The 17,472-nt window shown below is 43.0% G+C and overlaps 1 protein-coding gene across 3 annotated transcripts in view; it reads left to right on the forward strand.

The window, feature by feature from the left end:
* The first annotated feature begins 3,465 nt into the window (after nt 1-3,465).
* Nucleotides 3,466-17,472, forward strand: part of MMD (monocyte to macrophage differentiation associated) — a 55,147-nt gene continuing 41,140 nt past the window's right edge. The window contains exons 1-3 of one of the 3 annotated variants that reach the window (XM_032320219.1): nt 3,466-3,762; nt 10,747-10,828; nt 14,647-14,807. In XM_032320219.1, coding sequence (XP_032176110.1) covers nt 3,737-3,762; nt 10,747-10,828; nt 14,647-14,807 — 269 coding nt within the window. In that variant the 5' untranslated portion in view covers nt 3,466-3,736. The remainder of the gene's footprint in view (nt 3,763-10,746; nt 10,829-14,646; nt 14,808-17,472) is intronic. The other 2 variants (XM_032320220.1, XM_032320218.1) reach the window with 2 other exon arrangements.

A 17,472-nucleotide genomic window follows, 5' to 3' on the forward strand; every position in this document is an offset into this window, starting at 1 on the left:
TTTGCTAAACCCTTCCCCACCTCACAAAATACCTTTACCAATACTCTGCAGATTAGGAAATGTTTTCTCCTCACTCAGCTTCATCATATAAATCAATATAGCCTATCTACCTAAATCCTTTCTTTCTCCTGGATCTCTCCTTCTTCCCTTTGTTTTCTTCAATTATTTTCATCAAGGAATTCTAGGAGTTGGGCATGAAAGGGGCAGGTATTCCTCAAAGGTCAGGTGACTTTTGTATTTGCTACTAAATATCACAGACTGGGTGGCTTATACACAACAGAAAACTTTTTTCCCCTCCAGTTCTGGAGGCTGGAAGTCCAAGGTCAGAACTGCCAGCATGTTTGAGTTCTGGTGAGAACTCTCTTCCAGGTTGCAGACCATTGACGTCCCCCTATATCTTTACATGGTGGATGGGGCCAGGAAACTCCCTCAGGCCTTTTTTAAGAGGACATTAATCTCATTCATGAGGGTGTTGATTAACCTAATCACCTCCAAGAGGTCCCCATCAACTTATTCCATCACATGGAGCATTAGGATTTCAAAAGATCAATTTGAGGGTGGAGAGGGTCCACAAATATTCAGACCATGGCATCAGGGAATGTGGGCAAAAGACCAAGTAGGAAAAAGACAGTATTCCTCTCTTTGGAAATGTCTGGGAGCACTGACATTTTAGTAATTGCTCTACTTTGTCATATTGGTAAAGAGACAGATTGGAAGCCAGTCACAAAATAAGACTAGCAATCAAAAGTTCTGCAACCTTCCTGAGCATCTGCTGAAATGACTGTCTTGAGCAGAGTTGTTTCTTTCTGGCTGGGCAACGGCAGCCAGAGGACTGGGTTCCAGGTGCTTCCTGGTATGGTCAGCATCCTGCCTAGAAACTCGGTATCCCTCAGGAAGCAGAGCAGGTGTTCTCCCAAGAGATTCCTCTGTAATTGGCGCCTGGTCCATCACAAATTCTTTCATCGAGGCACAGTTTGTACCCATGCAAATGTGGACCCACCATTTTGCAAAAAGAACTATGTCTCTGAGCTCAACAAGAATGTCACATCCTGCTAATGCAGAAAAACTTTCATTTTCTTCCCCTCCCATAACATTAATCTCTAAGTTGAATCCAGCACCTCTTTTCTGCAAACATATTTGGGATTTGTCCTCAGAAACAGATCTAAATGGAGATCTTACTAAAAAAGAAAAAAAAAAAAGTGGCAGGTGTTTACATAATTAATTCAGAACTGTTTCTTGTGATTTATTTTTTTAAAGATTTTATTTATTTATTTGAGAGAGAGAGAACACAAGAGCACAGCAGGAGGGAGAAGCAGACTCCCTGCTGAGCAGAGAGCCCCATGTGGGGCTCGACCCCAGGACCGTGAGATCATGACCTAAACAGAAGGCAGACACTTAACCGACTAAGCCACCCTGGTGCTCTGTCTTGTAATTTATTTTTATCTTTTGAAGATTGCTTTTACTTTGGGGGATGAGTTTTACCAACAACAAGGCTGATTTAAATTTGTGATCATATTGTTTAAACAAGCCACTTTCAGTTAATATTCTTGCATTTCTATGGAAGAGACACTGGAGGTGAAGGATTTTATTCTATCAATTTAATCTGATTATTATCTCGCTCATTTTCTTCTCTTGGGTAAATATTGTTTACATTGGTGTTTTTAAATCCAGGTGGCCTCCCACAAATTTCCCCATACTAACCACTTCACATCTTTGTTCAAGCCATTCTCCCCTTATAAAAGGCTATGCCAAGTCATATCCATCATCTGTTTCAAAATCTACCTCCAGACTTCCTTCTCTTCGGCACCATTTTCCCTAATTAGCTTTACAAATTCTGAGAGCCTCTTTTCTCTGTATATTCCTGAATTGTTTATAGAATGTGATCTGGCACCCATTGATTTGTTGTTTTTTTAAGCCTTCTTATGTTATTTCATATTATTATTTTTAATCTATTTTTATTAGTTATTTCCTTTGTAAACGTTCCCACTGTCACCCATTTATCTGCCCAGGGGCCAGACAGAACAGATTAGTAAACTTTCAACCCATGCTCATATTTCTTACTTGATATAGAAAAAAAGTTTTTGCTTTTGTTTTAAAGAGACATACTACTCAAAAATCCTAGGAGGACACCTGGGTGGCTCAGTTTAAGTGCCTGCTTTTGGCTGCTGTCCTGATCCCAGGGTGCTGGGATCCAGCCCCACATGGGACTCAGCAGGGAGTCAGCCTTTCCCTGTGCCCCTCTGCACCTCCCCCCAACTCTTGCTCTCTCTCTCTCTCTCTCTCTCTCGCAAAAATAAGTAAATAAAATCTTCTAAAATCCTAGGGAGAGGCAATGTGGTGTACCAAAATGATCGGAGGTTTTAATGTTAGACAAAGCTGAGTACAAATCCTAGATTTGCCTTTGGCAAGTTTTTAAACTTCTCAGCTTCCTTATCTGTGAAATGAGTAAGATAATGTCTATCTCCTGGAGTTCCCGAGGAAATTAATGAAATAACCATGGAAACCACCTCCCGGTTGGAAGATGTTCAAGGAAAAGCAACTAGAATTCTGGGTGAAAGAATTTCCAGCTTTTCAATGCCCCCACGGCTCGCAGCGTGAACACTCCCAACACGCCGGCCGAATAGCCCCTTAGAGTCACCAGTGCGAGATGTGGGAGGGTGGGTGTGGACAGGCTACCTGGAGGGGAGCACACCTAAATTCCAGGAGTGATAGGGAGAGGATCAAGAAGCCGCCTGTCATTCACTTTCCTTTGGATGTCTCCTCCGGCAAGCCCTTAGGGTTTAAGCTTAGCAAAAGGACCCTGATTCACCTCAACTGGTTTATTTGGAAGGTGCTTAGATTAAAAAAAAAAAAAAAAAAAAAAAAGAACCGGAGGGAACAGCAATAAACAGGTGGAGGGCACCCCCATTTGTGGTTCTCACTGGATCTCAGAGTTTTCCTAGTGATACCAAACTTCTCTTGTGGCAGACAAGGAAAGGTTTTAAAAAACCACCCTGAAGCCTCGCACAATAACCTAGAGGAGCAGGCCCTCAAACTGGTGAAGGAAGAAGTGAACGGAGCTATGAAGAAATGAATGGTGAAGAATGAAGGCAGGCCACCCCGCCGGGGCTAGAACGCAGACCGGAGCCCTCGTTTGCTGCTGTCGGGCTCACAACTGCTTTTAAGAGTCTTGGCCTACCTCCCCCTTTGCAATTTCTCCGGCTCGGGCCTCTGCCTCTTCAGGTTCCTTCGTCCAACTCCACCCCTTCAAGGAGTGCCCCGCCCTCCCAGCCCTCTCCTCTCCCCTAGCCCCGCCCCATCGGACACGAGGCTCCGCCCCCTTCGCCGGGGCTCTGCGGGATGAATGGCAGCGTTGCCGCCGCGCCGCTCGGGGTGCTGATTGGCCGCCCGGCTCGGTGACGCGCTGGCGGCCGCGGGCGCACGCAGGCGGGCGGAGCTGGTAGGGGTGGAGCCGGGCTCCGGGGCGGGGCGCGGGAGCCCGGGGGCGGAGGAGCCGGGAGGCGGGAGGCGGGAGGCGCCGGGGCCGTTTAAGCGGCCTCCCTCCCGCCCCCAGCCGCCCGGTCTGGCCCCGGCCCTGTCCCGACCCCCGGCCTGGCCCACTCAGCCTTGCCCTGCCGAGCGGTCCGCCGGGCACACGGGCGGCCTCCGGAGCAGCCCAAGCCGATGAGGGCCGCGCGCCCTGCCGCCGGCGCTGACGAGACGGAGCTCCCGGCCCCCGAGGAGGAGCGGAGGATCAATGCGGTTCAAGAATCGATTCCAGCGGTGAGAGAGGGATGGTGCCCCTGCCCCACCGCCCGTGCCGGCAGCGGGTCCAAGATCCCGCCTCGTCCGGAGTGGGTCCCGGCTCCTCACCTGGTTGCATCCCCCCCGCGGATACCGCGCCTTGGCCGGGGACCAGCTCCCGGGGGTTTCCCCGCCCTGTGGTTCCTGGGCGATCCCCTTCCTCCGAGGACCGCGATCTCACGCGTCACCCGGGTTCCCAGACCTCGAACCCCGAGCCTGCCCTCCTTCCAGGGGATCCCATTGCTCATCCGACTTCATCCTACCTACCCCATCCCGGCAGGGCTCGTGCCTTGCCCTGAGGACCGGAACCCCAGCCCCAGACGCCGAGTCCGTTTCCTCCAACCCTGGCTTTGGCCTCCACCCCTTATCCCCAGCTTGGGGGGTCTCCCGGGGCGCACGGAACAGGGGCCGGGCAGCTGCTGCGCCCTGCAGCTAGATTTGTCGTAAGACGGGGTGCTGGGCGTTTTAGTGCTTTGTCTGTGATCGGCCCTAACAACAGGGAAACTGAGGCATGCTCCGCTGGTAAATTTAGCCTTTCCTGGCCAGGTCCGGGCCTTGCTAATTCTCCAAGCTTGCTGGTTTAGCGTCCAAGGGCGGTACTGTGTTGGGCACTGCGAAGGGACAAGTTAGTATTCGGGTGGTGAGAGCTGCTGTTGAGGAGCCTGTGTTAGGAAATGAGGAGGAGGAACCTAGGAGGTGCCACCGGAAGGTTGGCCAGCAGCTCATTCACTGGAGGGCCGGTGGGAATGCCAGCCTCGGGAAGCACGGTGGCCTTAATCCTGGCTCAGGTCTCTGACATTTAGCAATGGATGGAGGCTGGCCCATGTTTCTGAGAGGAAGTTCTGGGCTTTTCCCCTAATTCTTCGTTTTAAGTGGGTGAAAGTTCATCTCCCCTATGTTTCACTCTCCATCCTTTGTCTGAATCTGTCAGCCGTGGCCCCATTCCCAGACCTTCACTAGCAGGCAAGCTTGGTGTACAGTGATGGAGAATTTGAAAGAAGAAAAGGAATGCATGAAAATCTTCCAGGGAGGTTATTGAATTTTTAGACTGCCTCTTATTTCAGAATTTCAAACTGCACTTTCCCCCCCTCCTCTTTCCAACCCCCTAAGCTGTTTGATGCTCACTCCCCCATTATGCTTCTCTCATTACTCCCCTGGTCCCAAAGGGTAAGGAATTCTTTGGCTTCCTTAGGAAGAGTTGGGGAGGGCCGTACCATTAGAAGGGTTATGAGTTTGAAGACTTGATTAACTTAACCGATATTGCTCATCATTCAAGAGTGTTGAATGACTGGCACTGTTCCCTTGGTGGGATCATCCTATCAGTGCTTCTGAAGGCAAAAAGGGATCATGATGTCTGGCTTTAGAACATGAAGTCAGGAATGAAGGTTAGAGGGGCCTTAAGAGAGAAAGTAACATGCATTCAAGTATGATTGGTAAAGCCTTATGCATGTGGTTTGTTTGATTTGGTTTTACTTCTTTGAACATCTGTGCGCTTCCTGTTTTCAGAGAACAGTGGCAATATTCTGTGAAATTACCCTTCCTTATTTGATTGAATTTGTATTTCTTTCCTATCCTTTGTATTCTCTTCAAGAAAGGAAAAAAAAAAAAAAGGCTTTTTACACAAACGTTAAAATAATGTTAAGGGAAATGGGAAACAAAAAACCCCTTCATTTCAGATCCTACTGTCTCAGCTAATTGAAGTACTTTTGCTGGATGCTAATCTACCCAGTCCTTATTATCAGTGTAGTAATGTAATTTTGTGCTCTACTTCATTCATTTAAAGATGAAAAATAGAGGCATTTCTTTTGGTGTGGCACAGACTTTGTAATCTTCTCAGTGACTGCACAGAATCAATGGATATTGAACATTTATTTTCCTGATGGCACCTACACCCACCCTGATTTTCTTTGAAGACTGAATGATCACATAATTTCTTGTTTTTCTACTACAGACAAAATTGGAAAGCTATTTCTCAGGGTAACTTTGAACTTGGACATAAAGCCTGCAAATACAAATTAACAAAAAAAGGCCCTTTTAGTGTATTGTACAACATCAACATGTTGGGAGTACTATTAATCATCTCTTCAAGGCGAGTTCCTTATATATCTTTTGAGCATTCAGAAAAGTTATCGGCAAGTAAATTATAGAGAAACTAGAGAGAGGGACATACTGTCTTTGAATGCATGTGTTACTTCTGATAGATTTATCAAGAGTCCCTTGAAGAGCATTTGATTGCAGTAAAAACATTTCATTAGGCCATGGTTTGTGGCTATGTCTAAATTACAAGAAATGGACATCTTGCTGGTTTGTTCATAATGGAAATGTGGTGGTCATTTTGGCTTTGGATAAACTTCCAGAGTTCTGCCATTTCTGCAGAGGAAGGCTGTGAAGAAATTTAGCCCACTGTCCTAAGTGGAGGGCCTTATGCATGCATGGCTTCTCAAAAAGTTTAGGATGTGAAAAATGCCACTGGGACACAGAGCATATTTTCTCTTGCTTTATCCTTTCTACATCTGAGTCTGCCCCCACACCTTCCTCTCCCAGAGTCATTTTCTCCCTATCACAGCATCCCTGACTGATTGGAATAATTGCTAACATTTATTGAGTGTTTACTTGAGCCAGCCAGTGGCTGGGTATTTATGTATTACTCATCTCTTTCTCAACTCTAACCCTGGAAGACAAAATTTTATAGCCATTTAATAGATGAGCAAATAGGGTTAGAGAATAAAAGAGAACTTGCCGCAGTCACATGGCTAGGAAAGGACAGACCCATTTCAATTCAACTTCCTGTCCCTCTCTACCACCATGCTGCCAGTTCACCTTTGACTGTCTCCCTGCTTACACAATATCATGTGCAGAGCACTGAGGCCTGGGACTCACAGAGCTTCTACTGTACGGTGTTGGTGCATTCTCATTTCTCCAGCCTTGCCACCGAAAATCCAAGGAAAAGGATACTCCTTGATTCAGAGCTCCAGCCTTGTGACCACTGGTTAGCTTCGGACTGATTATGTGATATAAAGCACCTTACTCTCCAGAGTTAGGAAGTCTTCCTGGACTGCCTGTTGCCTTTTTAAAAACATGTTCTTAGAGCACTGAATTACAGGCATGGGATAGTCTTCTTATAAATGTCGTCCACCATCACCCCCTCTGGCAATGGACACTTTTCCTCAATACCATGCTCACTCGTAAACTGGCTAATAATAAGATGCTGTGGATAGGGGTTGGCTTATGTGGCTCCATCAAGTGCTGTTGAAAGAGCCCTGGAATATCCATGGTCTTAGCCTTTAAGAATTTTCTTTTCATGAGATTCAAGGTTCTTTTGGTGCTAAGATTGCCTATTTCTCTTTGTTATATACAGAACCTGTTGGATCCCGAGTGAAACAATATTACTATTTTTTAAGATTTTATTTACTTATTTGACAGAGGGAAAGAGAGAGGTCACCGTCCAGGGGAGGGCAGAAAAGGGACTCCTTGCTGAATAGGGAGCGGGATACAGACTCAATCCCAGGAGTCTGGGATCATAACCTGAGCTGAAGGTATCATGACCTGAGTCCAAGGTAGACTCTTTTATTTATTTATTTATTTATTTATTTATTTATTTATTTATTTATATATTTATTTGACAGACAGAGATCACAAGTAGGCAGAGAGGCAGACAGAGAGAGAAGGGGAAGCAGGCTCTCTTCTGAACAGAGAGCCCGATGCGGGATTGATCCCAGGACCCTGGCAGGTTTTAAGCCAGAGTTGGGGTGTATGCTGTGATCTGGTTTTCATATAGACTATTTTGGCTGCTGAATGAAGAGAAGAGTCTGTATGGGGACAAGCAGGGAGACCAACTGAGAGATTTGTATTCATGTAGACCAGAGATGTCAGTGCCTTGATGTATAAGGTAGGGTCTGTGGAACTGTAGAGAGCTAGGCTGCTCTGGAATATATTTAGAAGTAGCAATCTTCCCATTGGAGAATGGGGAAAACCTAGAAATCAGGGACAACTTCTGAGATTTGACCTTGGGTCTTAGAGATTTGCTGGTGGGTCATAGATTTACTTTCAGAAGGCACAGTGCTTTGGGGTCTCTGTTCTTTCTCTCTAGAGTTTTGAAATTTTGTTATGGGGGTTTGGGGTTTTAAAAATGCCGGGTAAGGGGAAGCAAGATAGAGTGTCAAAAGAGAAAGCGAGGAGATGAGTGAACAAACCTAACTAAATAATAGTTTTATAAGGGGTGTCTCAGTTAGTTAAGCATCAGAGTCTTGATTTTGGCTCAGGTCATGAACTCAGGTCATGAGACTGAGTCTGCTGCTGGCTCAGTGCTGTGCATGGAGCCTGTTTAAGATTCTTTCTCACTCCCTCTGCCCTTCCCCCCTCAAGAAACCTAAATAATAGCTTTATTAAAGTGTGTTTTCCATACCCAGGACTAAATTACCTTCCCTCAAACCCTGTAAAACCTGCTGGATACTCTCTTCTAGCATCAGATAACCAACTGTTAGGGTTACTCCTCCTTAGGTAGAAGTGGCTTCCATAAATGGGTGCTGTTTTCTGTAACACGTGAGAACCCTTTTCATTCTTTTTGGGGGAAGAGAAGAGAATAGAATAGGTTCGGCGTGTGGGAGTTAATTTGCATTTTACTTCTGCTTTTCCATTTAGGTTTTAGGAATGATTTCTTCAGAAGGCTATGTTGGAGGCTTGACTGCATTGTAAATTTCTCAGCAGAACACTTGTGTGGTGGTTTTTGACTGAGCCCTGGACAGTGGTGGGCTTCTCGAAGACTTGCTCTTCCCTTGCCTTATTATGGGAATCTCGATCTGGCCGGAAGAGACTACCTGAAGTCACATGGGTGGGATATTTTTCTCTACAACTTAGGAGTTTATTTTTACTCTGAGTGATTCCAGGTGGGCAGGGACGAAGCTGTCACAAACATGGCCATCCAGCTTCTTAGCTTTTGGGAGAAAATGTGAAAGTCTATCCCTGTTGCTGTGTAATGGGTTGACTATTTTTAGATTGAGCTGCCAGAGATATAAATTGCTATTTTAGTCTTCAGCCTGGTGGTGGGTAGACAAACCTTACTTACTGTACCCTAAACAGAACACTCTCAGTTTAATCTACCCTCTACCATTTTGGAGCCTTGATCTTTACCCTTTAAAATTTCTAATAGGGTATGCTACTTATAGCTCTGTTGCTATGTCTGGGGGTGATGAGGTAGATCCTTGAATGCTTGGGATGCTTTTAAAGCATTCTTCTCAAGACTGCAGTATTTTCCTTTTCACTAATAAGCGCTATGTAGCAATCCTCTCGTCCCTTAGGAAATTAGTAAAGTTACTTAAAGGATTAGCAGGGGAGAAAAGATTTATTTTATCTATGTGCGAGAGTAGCTTGGATAAATTCTGAAGCTGTTAAATGTCTATTTCTCTTAAACAGTTTTCAAACCCATCTGGCAAATTCCATTCAATAAGATATATTCCACACACTAGTTAGATAACTAACCCATTGGTTGTCCAAGTGAAATATCATCACCGTGCCAGATTCATTCCCCATTGGATTTTCTACCCAAACTCTCTGTACTAGGTTGAATGAAACTGCCGTTTTCTTTTTATTTATTTGCTCTAAGCATGACATGACTTATATATAAGCTCTAAGCATGATCCCCTTTTAATTCAGGGAGAAAATGCTAGTCTTCCTAAACCGGGCATTGTTTAGGATGGCTTGTCCATGTGCTTCAGACCGGCCCTGCCATTTGGTTCAGCCCGGTACTATTTTTCATCATAGTAATTATAAGATGTGACTGGTCAGAACTCGTTGGTGGCAGATGACAAAATCTCCCTCCTTTCCCCCATCTTAAAGTAGTTTAAGCAAAAGGATAATTTCTAGCGCAAAGCCTGCTGCCATCTTGCAGGCTCTAAGAACAGGAATGTAGCGGGGCCTCTGAGACCGATATGCTCTGGGAGCTTTTGTACCTCTCTGTTTCTCTGCATCTGCTTCTTCTGGGCAGCTGCTTCATCATCTTCCTGAATTTACATCTCCCCTTTTTCAGAGAACAGACTAAACCAGCATCCCTCATGAAACATGGCATGGGTGAGGGTTGGGTTGCAGAGGCTCCTCACCTCCACACTGAAGGGGAAAATGCTGTTCATATCTTCGGGTCCCATGGTATTCATGGTTTTCACTGTATTGCTACTTCCACAAAGTTGGCCCAAAAGGAAGTGTGGAATGTGGGTATGTGTCTATATGTATAACCAATTTTGATATTAGATACATACACACATTTCTATGTATGTATGAATTTTATAGCCAGGATATCAGGTACTAGTTGTATATTTGGATTTGAAAGCAAACTGTTTTAACTCCGGAAGAATGTAGGTAAAAACAAGCCTCTAGTTTAGGTGGCCTAGAGGTAGCCAGGTATCATTTATTTAAACTGTCTGGTGCTGGAACAGGTAATGTAATATAGGGAAACTAGTTGGGCGGGCCTGCTAATTGTGGAATGTAGGGTGTAATATCTCCATGTATAATGCTTTATAATTTTGAGAGAGAAAACTGAAACCTTGCTTTGTACTCCTTTTAATTGAATGGCAGTTACTGGCATTTGTAAAGTTTAGAAAGATTGTCTTGCCTTTTTCCCCTGAGATTTAAGATTTGGTTGTGCCTTTTTTTATTTATAATTGTTTTAGCATGGGGGTTATAAGCTGAAGAAGGTGGGTATGATTGATTGCTGTTTGCTTCTGATTGGTAGAGGTTTCTCTTTTGAATAAACTGAAAGAATACTTAATCCAATAAACTAGGGCATTTGCTTTTGGATCATGGCTGTTAGCTCAGTTTACACCTGTTTAGCGGCTTTGGTCTTGTTCCCGTAACTAGGTGTTTCCAGCAGCCTCCTCTTAATTAGAATAGACCAAACAGTATTGGCAGCCTTCCCCATTGTTCTTTATATCCCTTGAGCGTGTCTCATGTGATATCTTTTTGTTTGTCCAGGTTCATGAACCACCGGGCCCCAGCCAATGGCCGCTACAAACCAACCTGTTATGAACATGCTGCTAACTGTTACACACATGCAGTGAGTATGCATTTTCTCCCCTTTGCGGCCTTCCCGGAGGGCTCTGGTGGGAGGAGCAGCCATTATCTCTAGTATCCTCAGCCCAATTAGTTAGATGTACCTATCTCTGTGACCTCCCCTACCAGGGCATCGGTGCTGGGTCATGTTAGCAGAAGCTCTGTGAGCACATCAAGCCCTTCCAGTGCTCTGCTAGCTCTGTACATCCTAAACTGACTCTCTGACAAGATCTTCTGTAGAAGAATAGTTAAGTACCCTAGTTATAGGAAAATCAAAAAGACAACTATTTATGAGGAGGACCTCTCGAATGAAGTGAATCACCTTTTCAAGACAGTCAGCTGTGTTCATGGGCCAAGGAGAGTTCACAGTGTTGTTGACAAGGTGTTTTTTCTTACCAAGTGATTCCTTGAAACAAGTAGCCACCCCATCCCCATCTCCATAGAATCCACTGCTTTTCAGAGCAGATGTTTCTGCATATTGTGGAAGAAAAAGCTGATTTGATCCCTAATTCATAGTGAACTTTTTTCTTCCTCATAAAAGCAAAACATGCGCATTGTAAGAAATTTAGAAAATACTGAAGAATATGTAAGAAAAACAAAACCACCCAGAAATAAATTAATGCTTTGGTGCATTTCTTCTATTTGCATCTTATATTCATGAATATGTATTTTCAGATTTTTTTTTTTAAGATTTTATTTATTTATTTGACAGAGATCACAAGTAGGCAGAGAGGCAGGCAGAGAGAGAGACGAGGAAGCAGGCTCCCTGCTGAATAGAGAGCCCAAGGTGGGGCTCAATCCCAGGACCCTGGGATCATGACCTGAGCCAAAGGCAGAGGCTTTAACCCACTGAGCCACCCAGGCACCTCAACATTTAGTGAGACTTTAGAGGGAAGGGAGGTAGCTGCTATAAAGCTGAAGATCAGAAAAAGAGGAGGCCAACTTAATTCTTTCATGAAGAGTGTTTAGAACAGGCTAATGTAAGTATTTTAGACCGTGTTAGTACATATGTCATTATAATAAAATTTGCTTGAATTCGACTGTGCTTTTTCATATCTTTAATCTTCTTCCCCAAAGAATAGTTACAGTGTTTACTATAAAGAATAATGATGCCAAATAAACCCCTAATAAACTGGGTTCTAATAGATTCCTTTATAATCTAATAGAACAATGCCATTTGGTCATTCCTTAGCATAAATCAAACTTTATGAAGCATCTGTGTTATGTATCGTAATGGTGTAGTTCAGATAATACTTATTAATACTGAACCATCATCCTAATTTATCACTGCATGTCCTTTTGCCTTAGGTGCTAAAAAGACTTTTATTTAAATAATTAATATGCTGGAATCTTGCTAAAGGGAAAAATTAGTACCTGACATGCCTGCCCTGGATTCCATAAATGAGCTTCCGTAATGAAGTTCTGGAGTAACCTCTCTAGTGGACAGTCTCCCTGGACCCATGACGGAGATTCTGGGGACAGGAAGGATTTAGTGAAATTCTTTATAGACTTGAGCTGACCCGTCTTTGCCTTAGTGACACACTTATGTGGAGTGAGCTTTGACCAGAGGGTCAAAATGTTTAGAGTACCAACATGGACTAAAGAATGCCTGGGTGGCTCAGTCCTTGAGCATCTGCCTACAGCTCAGGTCATGACCCCAGAGTCCTGGGATTGAGCCCCGCATCGGGCTTCTTGCTCCGTGGGAAGCCGGCTTCTTCTTCCACTCCCCCTGCTTGTGTTCCCTCTCTTGCCATCTCTCTCTCTGTCAAATAAATAAATAAAATCTTTTAAAAAAGAAAGAAGGGAAGAAAGAAAGAGAGAGAAAGAAAAGAAAGAAAGAGTGGCCTAATTTGATTGTCTTTGGTACCTGTCAGACTATCCATCTTTTATTCTGACCAGATATTGGATGAATTTAACAGCTAAAAGTAAAATTACTTCCAAAAATAATTGTCCACGCCCATACGAAAAAGTTTTATGTCTGTATGTGTGTATTTAAGTCTAGGGGAGGATTAAGATATAAGGAATATAGGGGCGCCTGGGTGGCTCAGTGGGTTAAACCTCTGCCTTCGGCTCAGGTCATGGTCTCGGGGTCCTGGGATCGAGCCCCACATCGGGCTCCCTGCTCAGTGGGGAGCCTGTTTCCCTCTCTCTCCCTCTGCCTGCCTCTTTGCCTGCTTGTGATCTCTGTCTGTCAAATAAGTAAATAAAATCTTAAAAAAAAAAAAAGATATAAGGAATATAAAAATTTGAGTAATAATTTATTTGGCCTCTTCTTTCACTCATTGCTCCAATATACATCCATTATTTTTTCTATTTACCAACTACAAAACACTCATGAAAGTTACGGGCCAGTGCCGTGATAGTTTCTGTACCACTGACAAATGAAGGTAATCAATGAAATGTTTGTTACTTAGCATTATGTTGAACACTTAAAATGTAATAGTTTGGCTATTAAGATGCGCAGGTCACTTTTAGGAATATTATTTGCTGGAGACAGACTTGAATGATCCCTTATCTCTTCTGGGTATGTCATAAGTTAAGGAATACTTGTATAAAACAAGAAAAACTGACAAAAACTCCATGTTAATTTTTTAGAACAAAATATCATTTTATTAAACTTACTAAACTGCATCCTGATTTTTTACTTTCAGAGAGAGGTAAGATTTCTAAAACAGACAAAACAAAACAAAAAAAACTTCCATCATCATCATTTCATTAAAGAGGATACTTTAACATGAGAAAGTAGGAAGGACACAGTCTCAAAATAAATTAAGTTCTGTCTTATGAAAAACTTACTTTGTTGTCATTAATTTTCTCATATTGTCTGGGTCAGTGAAAACTTCAGCATTTGAAAATTCAGTGTGCTGATCTTATTTAGAGATACTTTGTTGCAAGAGGGCAAAAGTAGGTATTGGGGGGAAAAGATAAGATTGCTAAAGCTTTCTTTCTTTGCCAGGTATGCTTATTCTAATATCTAAAAAGTAGTTTATTTTTCTTGAGGATGTTTATTATTATAAAATGTTTACCACTCTTCAAGTTTACTGTGAGCTAAAAACTTCCCAAAAAGATGAAGTCTTCAAAAAAAAAGTTTACTAGTGATACTCCTACTCATATGACAGACACTGAAATTTGTGTCCATGGGAAGTAACTATGGTAGAGTAAGCAAAATTCTCTTAAGATTATGGTCTCTTAAAATTACTTGAATAGGTGAGAATGGATTACCCTTGCTTACTTGAAAGGTGCTATTAAAAATAAATAATTGTCACTTGGCACTAGTTTTCAAATTGTTGGAATGTACAGATCCAAACTAAAAATCAGAACATGACTTGACAGTTAATATTTGTGTATGTGGTATACATTATAATACTTCTTGATTCTATTCATTCACTTAACCCTTTGCTGAAATACTGAGATTTCAGTAGTTCAGGGGGGAAATAGGAAAGAACATTTAAAAATAGCACCTCCTTACAAAATTTGGGTACATGCTTGGCATTTGAATATTTTAAGTACCTACTTTAAATCACATTAGAGAACAGGGTGAAATACATTCTTATGTAATGAAATTAGGATAAAAAATATCTGCTTTGCCACCATGGAGTAATGTATCCTGTATCATGTACTTGGATACCCAGTGGTGGGCATGGTTCCTGGGCCCTGAATGGTACTTGCTGTCACCAGTGTAGCCACCGACCACTCCATCCCCGAAAGGCAAGTGTTTAAAATGATCTTTCTAAAATTGCCCCCAGGAAACTTAGATATTTTTAACAAAGGGGGCAATTTCGCCAAACCCAGGATATTTACTCTTGTTTGCCTTTCCCTTAGTTCCTCATTGTTCCGGCCATTGTGGGCAGTGCCCTCCTGCATCGGCTGTCAGATGACTGCTGGGAAAAGATCACTGCATGGATTTACGGGATGGGCCTCTGCGCCCTCTTCATCGTTTCCACAGTATTTCACATTGTGTCGTGGAAGAAGAGCCACTTAAGGTACTGTGGATGGCTTGCTAGTTCCCCTGATCTGAAGAGCAGACTCAGGGTAGCCTCCCCTACTGGCATCTTTCAGTCGGGTTGAAGCTACAGAGTAGACAGACATTTTCTTACCCTGTAGACTATAACGCTATGCCATTATAGTCAAGACATTTCCAACGGATTGGACAGACTTTGAGAACCCCAGTATGTATCTAAGAAAGCAGGCCTTTCTCAGAACACCAGCAAAACCACACTGCTTCCCCAGGACTTACATCGTATAATCCCGAGACCTGTCTTTTAATGTTGTCAAACGTAAGACCCAATAGAGTGCAGCAGCTGTGGGGTAGTAAGAGCACACTGAACTCGGAGTCAGCCCAGCCCTGCCATTCAGGCTTGTGTAAGTCACTTGACCCCATGGAGCCTTAGTTTCTTCATCACTAAAATGGAAGTAACAGGGGCGCCTGGGTGGCTCAGTGGGTTAAGCCTCTGCCTTCAGCTCAGGTCATGATCTCAGGGTCCTGGGATTGAGGCCCACATTGGGCTCTCAGCTGGGAGCCTGGTTCCCCCTCTCTCTCTGCCTCTCTGCCTAGCTTGTGATCTCTCTCTCCCTCCCTGTCAAATAAATAGATAAATAAATAAAAATCTAAAATAATAATAATAATAAATTTTTTAAAAACATGCCCAGTGTTCATAGATAGGTGAATGAGATAATGCATGCCAGAATGATTTGAAAATTAGAGATGACCAGGACTTTGTCATGTAAGGAGGTTTGCTACAGTTTAGGTTTACTGTTTTGCAAAGTTCAGCTTTCAGAATTAAGTCCTGTGTATCGATTCAAACAGAATTCACATATTAGCTGTCAGGTACTTTCCAACTCAAAGCAGGCTTGCTGGCCTCCTAATAAGGACATAAAAGCATTCCTCCTTTGAGTGAGGGATTAATTTGGGGGAATACAAAAGGAGAAGCACATCATTTAGTTGCTGATAGAATACATTCGGTACAACCCAAAAGTGCAGAATTTCTTTTTGTAAAAGGAGGATTCAGAGCAAACTTAGAGTGTTTTAAAATAATAGAATATAGCTTTTGGTTTTATAAAATGCCCCCCCAGTCTCAAATAATTCAAACAATCTAATATTAAAAAGACATGTGTTATTTAAGAAGAGGGTTTAGGATTCATGAGAAGATTATTTGTCTCCTTACAAGTAGAATCATAGTTTAAGAGCAGGAAGGATTCTTAGGGGTCATGTAATCCAGATCCCTTAATTTTCACCTGGAGAAACTGAGGCTCAGAAATGGCTTATCTTGCCCAGTCAGTGAGACTAACAGAGTCTGATCATTCCTGGACCTCTGACTCCCAGTCTGGGGTTTTTCACCCACAGCCTTCTCAATACTGCTTATAGTTCCCAGCCTGCTACCTGTGCCTATAAGTTCCTTACCTAAAATAAAACCACAGCATTGGATCATGAGGGCTTGCTGGGGCGTATCCACAAGAGAGCCTCAAAAGTATCTGCCTCCCCAGAACACACTGTCACAGAGACCAGAGGCCAGAGTACTTCATTATCTTCCTGGCACAATCCAATGCTTGTGGTTGCCTCGGCTGACTGGGCTTTGATGTCTAGATTTCTGAATCAATAAAGAGTTGTAGATGCATACTTCGGTATTCAGGGCCTCCCGGGGGCTAGAGAAGGTGTAATAGAAACCAGGCTCTCTTGAACTTTGAAATAGTACTGCTAGAATCAAGCCACATGTGGATTTTTGCTCTGCATTACTTTTTTAATATTTCCAAATACAGCCTTATTTAGAAGCAAGGGAAAGAGCATTTATTGAGTACCCACTGTGTGCTAGGTGTTGTGCTAGTGAACACGTGGCTACGTGATCTCATTTAATGCTCACACATGCTCTATGATAGAAATGTTGTCATTTCTATTTTCCCTAGGAGGAAAATGAGGGTCAGAGAAGCCAGAGTGGATCTTGAATAAAATTATAGGTTTGACTTTACCTGCTCTAATGAGTGCATAGCAGTCTAGAAAGCTGAATTAGAAAGGCCCCAGACCTGGCTAGGAATCACAATCATCCAAAGAGTTTAAAAAAATATAAAAGATTCTCTTCCCTCCATTTCCTACCCCATGTTTTAGGCATTTTAAAAATTATAATCTTCTGGACTAGTGTTTATGACTCTATTTTATAAGCTTGCCAGGTGATTGTGATATGCAGTCAAGTTTGAGAAGCATTAATCTAGTGTTTGCTTTTTTAGACCTGTGACCTAAATTATTTTTACTTCCCTATTAGATGACTAACAATAACCGTGGCTAAAACATCCTCGGCTTGCTTTGGTCGACACTGTATATGTGGTGAGGGAAAATCTAACACTAACCCTAAACCAAATCATAGCTATCACCCTTGGACACTGAAAATGGATTCAAGATGATGCAGTGCGTTCATACTACTAAATCACCTCAGTAAGGGGCAGATTCTGTCTAACCCACTGTCTAATCTGTTCACCTCTGTGAACCAGGTCTTTGTACACTTCCTAAATTTTCAGTTTTGGAAGGAGGAACTCACTTAGAAAACCAGGTGGTTATTTGCTTGCAGCAAATGAGCCTTTTTTTTTTTTTTTTGGTTTTGGTTATTCCTGTTCCTACATTAGTTTCTGAATGTCCTTTATTTATAACTTATTGTATAC

The sequence above is a fragment of the Mustela erminea genome, chromosome 18 (genome assembly GCF_009829155.1).
Source record: "Mustela erminea isolate mMusErm1 chromosome 18, mMusErm1.Pri, whole genome shotgun sequence".
NCBI lineage: Eukaryota > Metazoa > Chordata > Mammalia > Carnivora > Mustelidae > Mustela > Mustela erminea.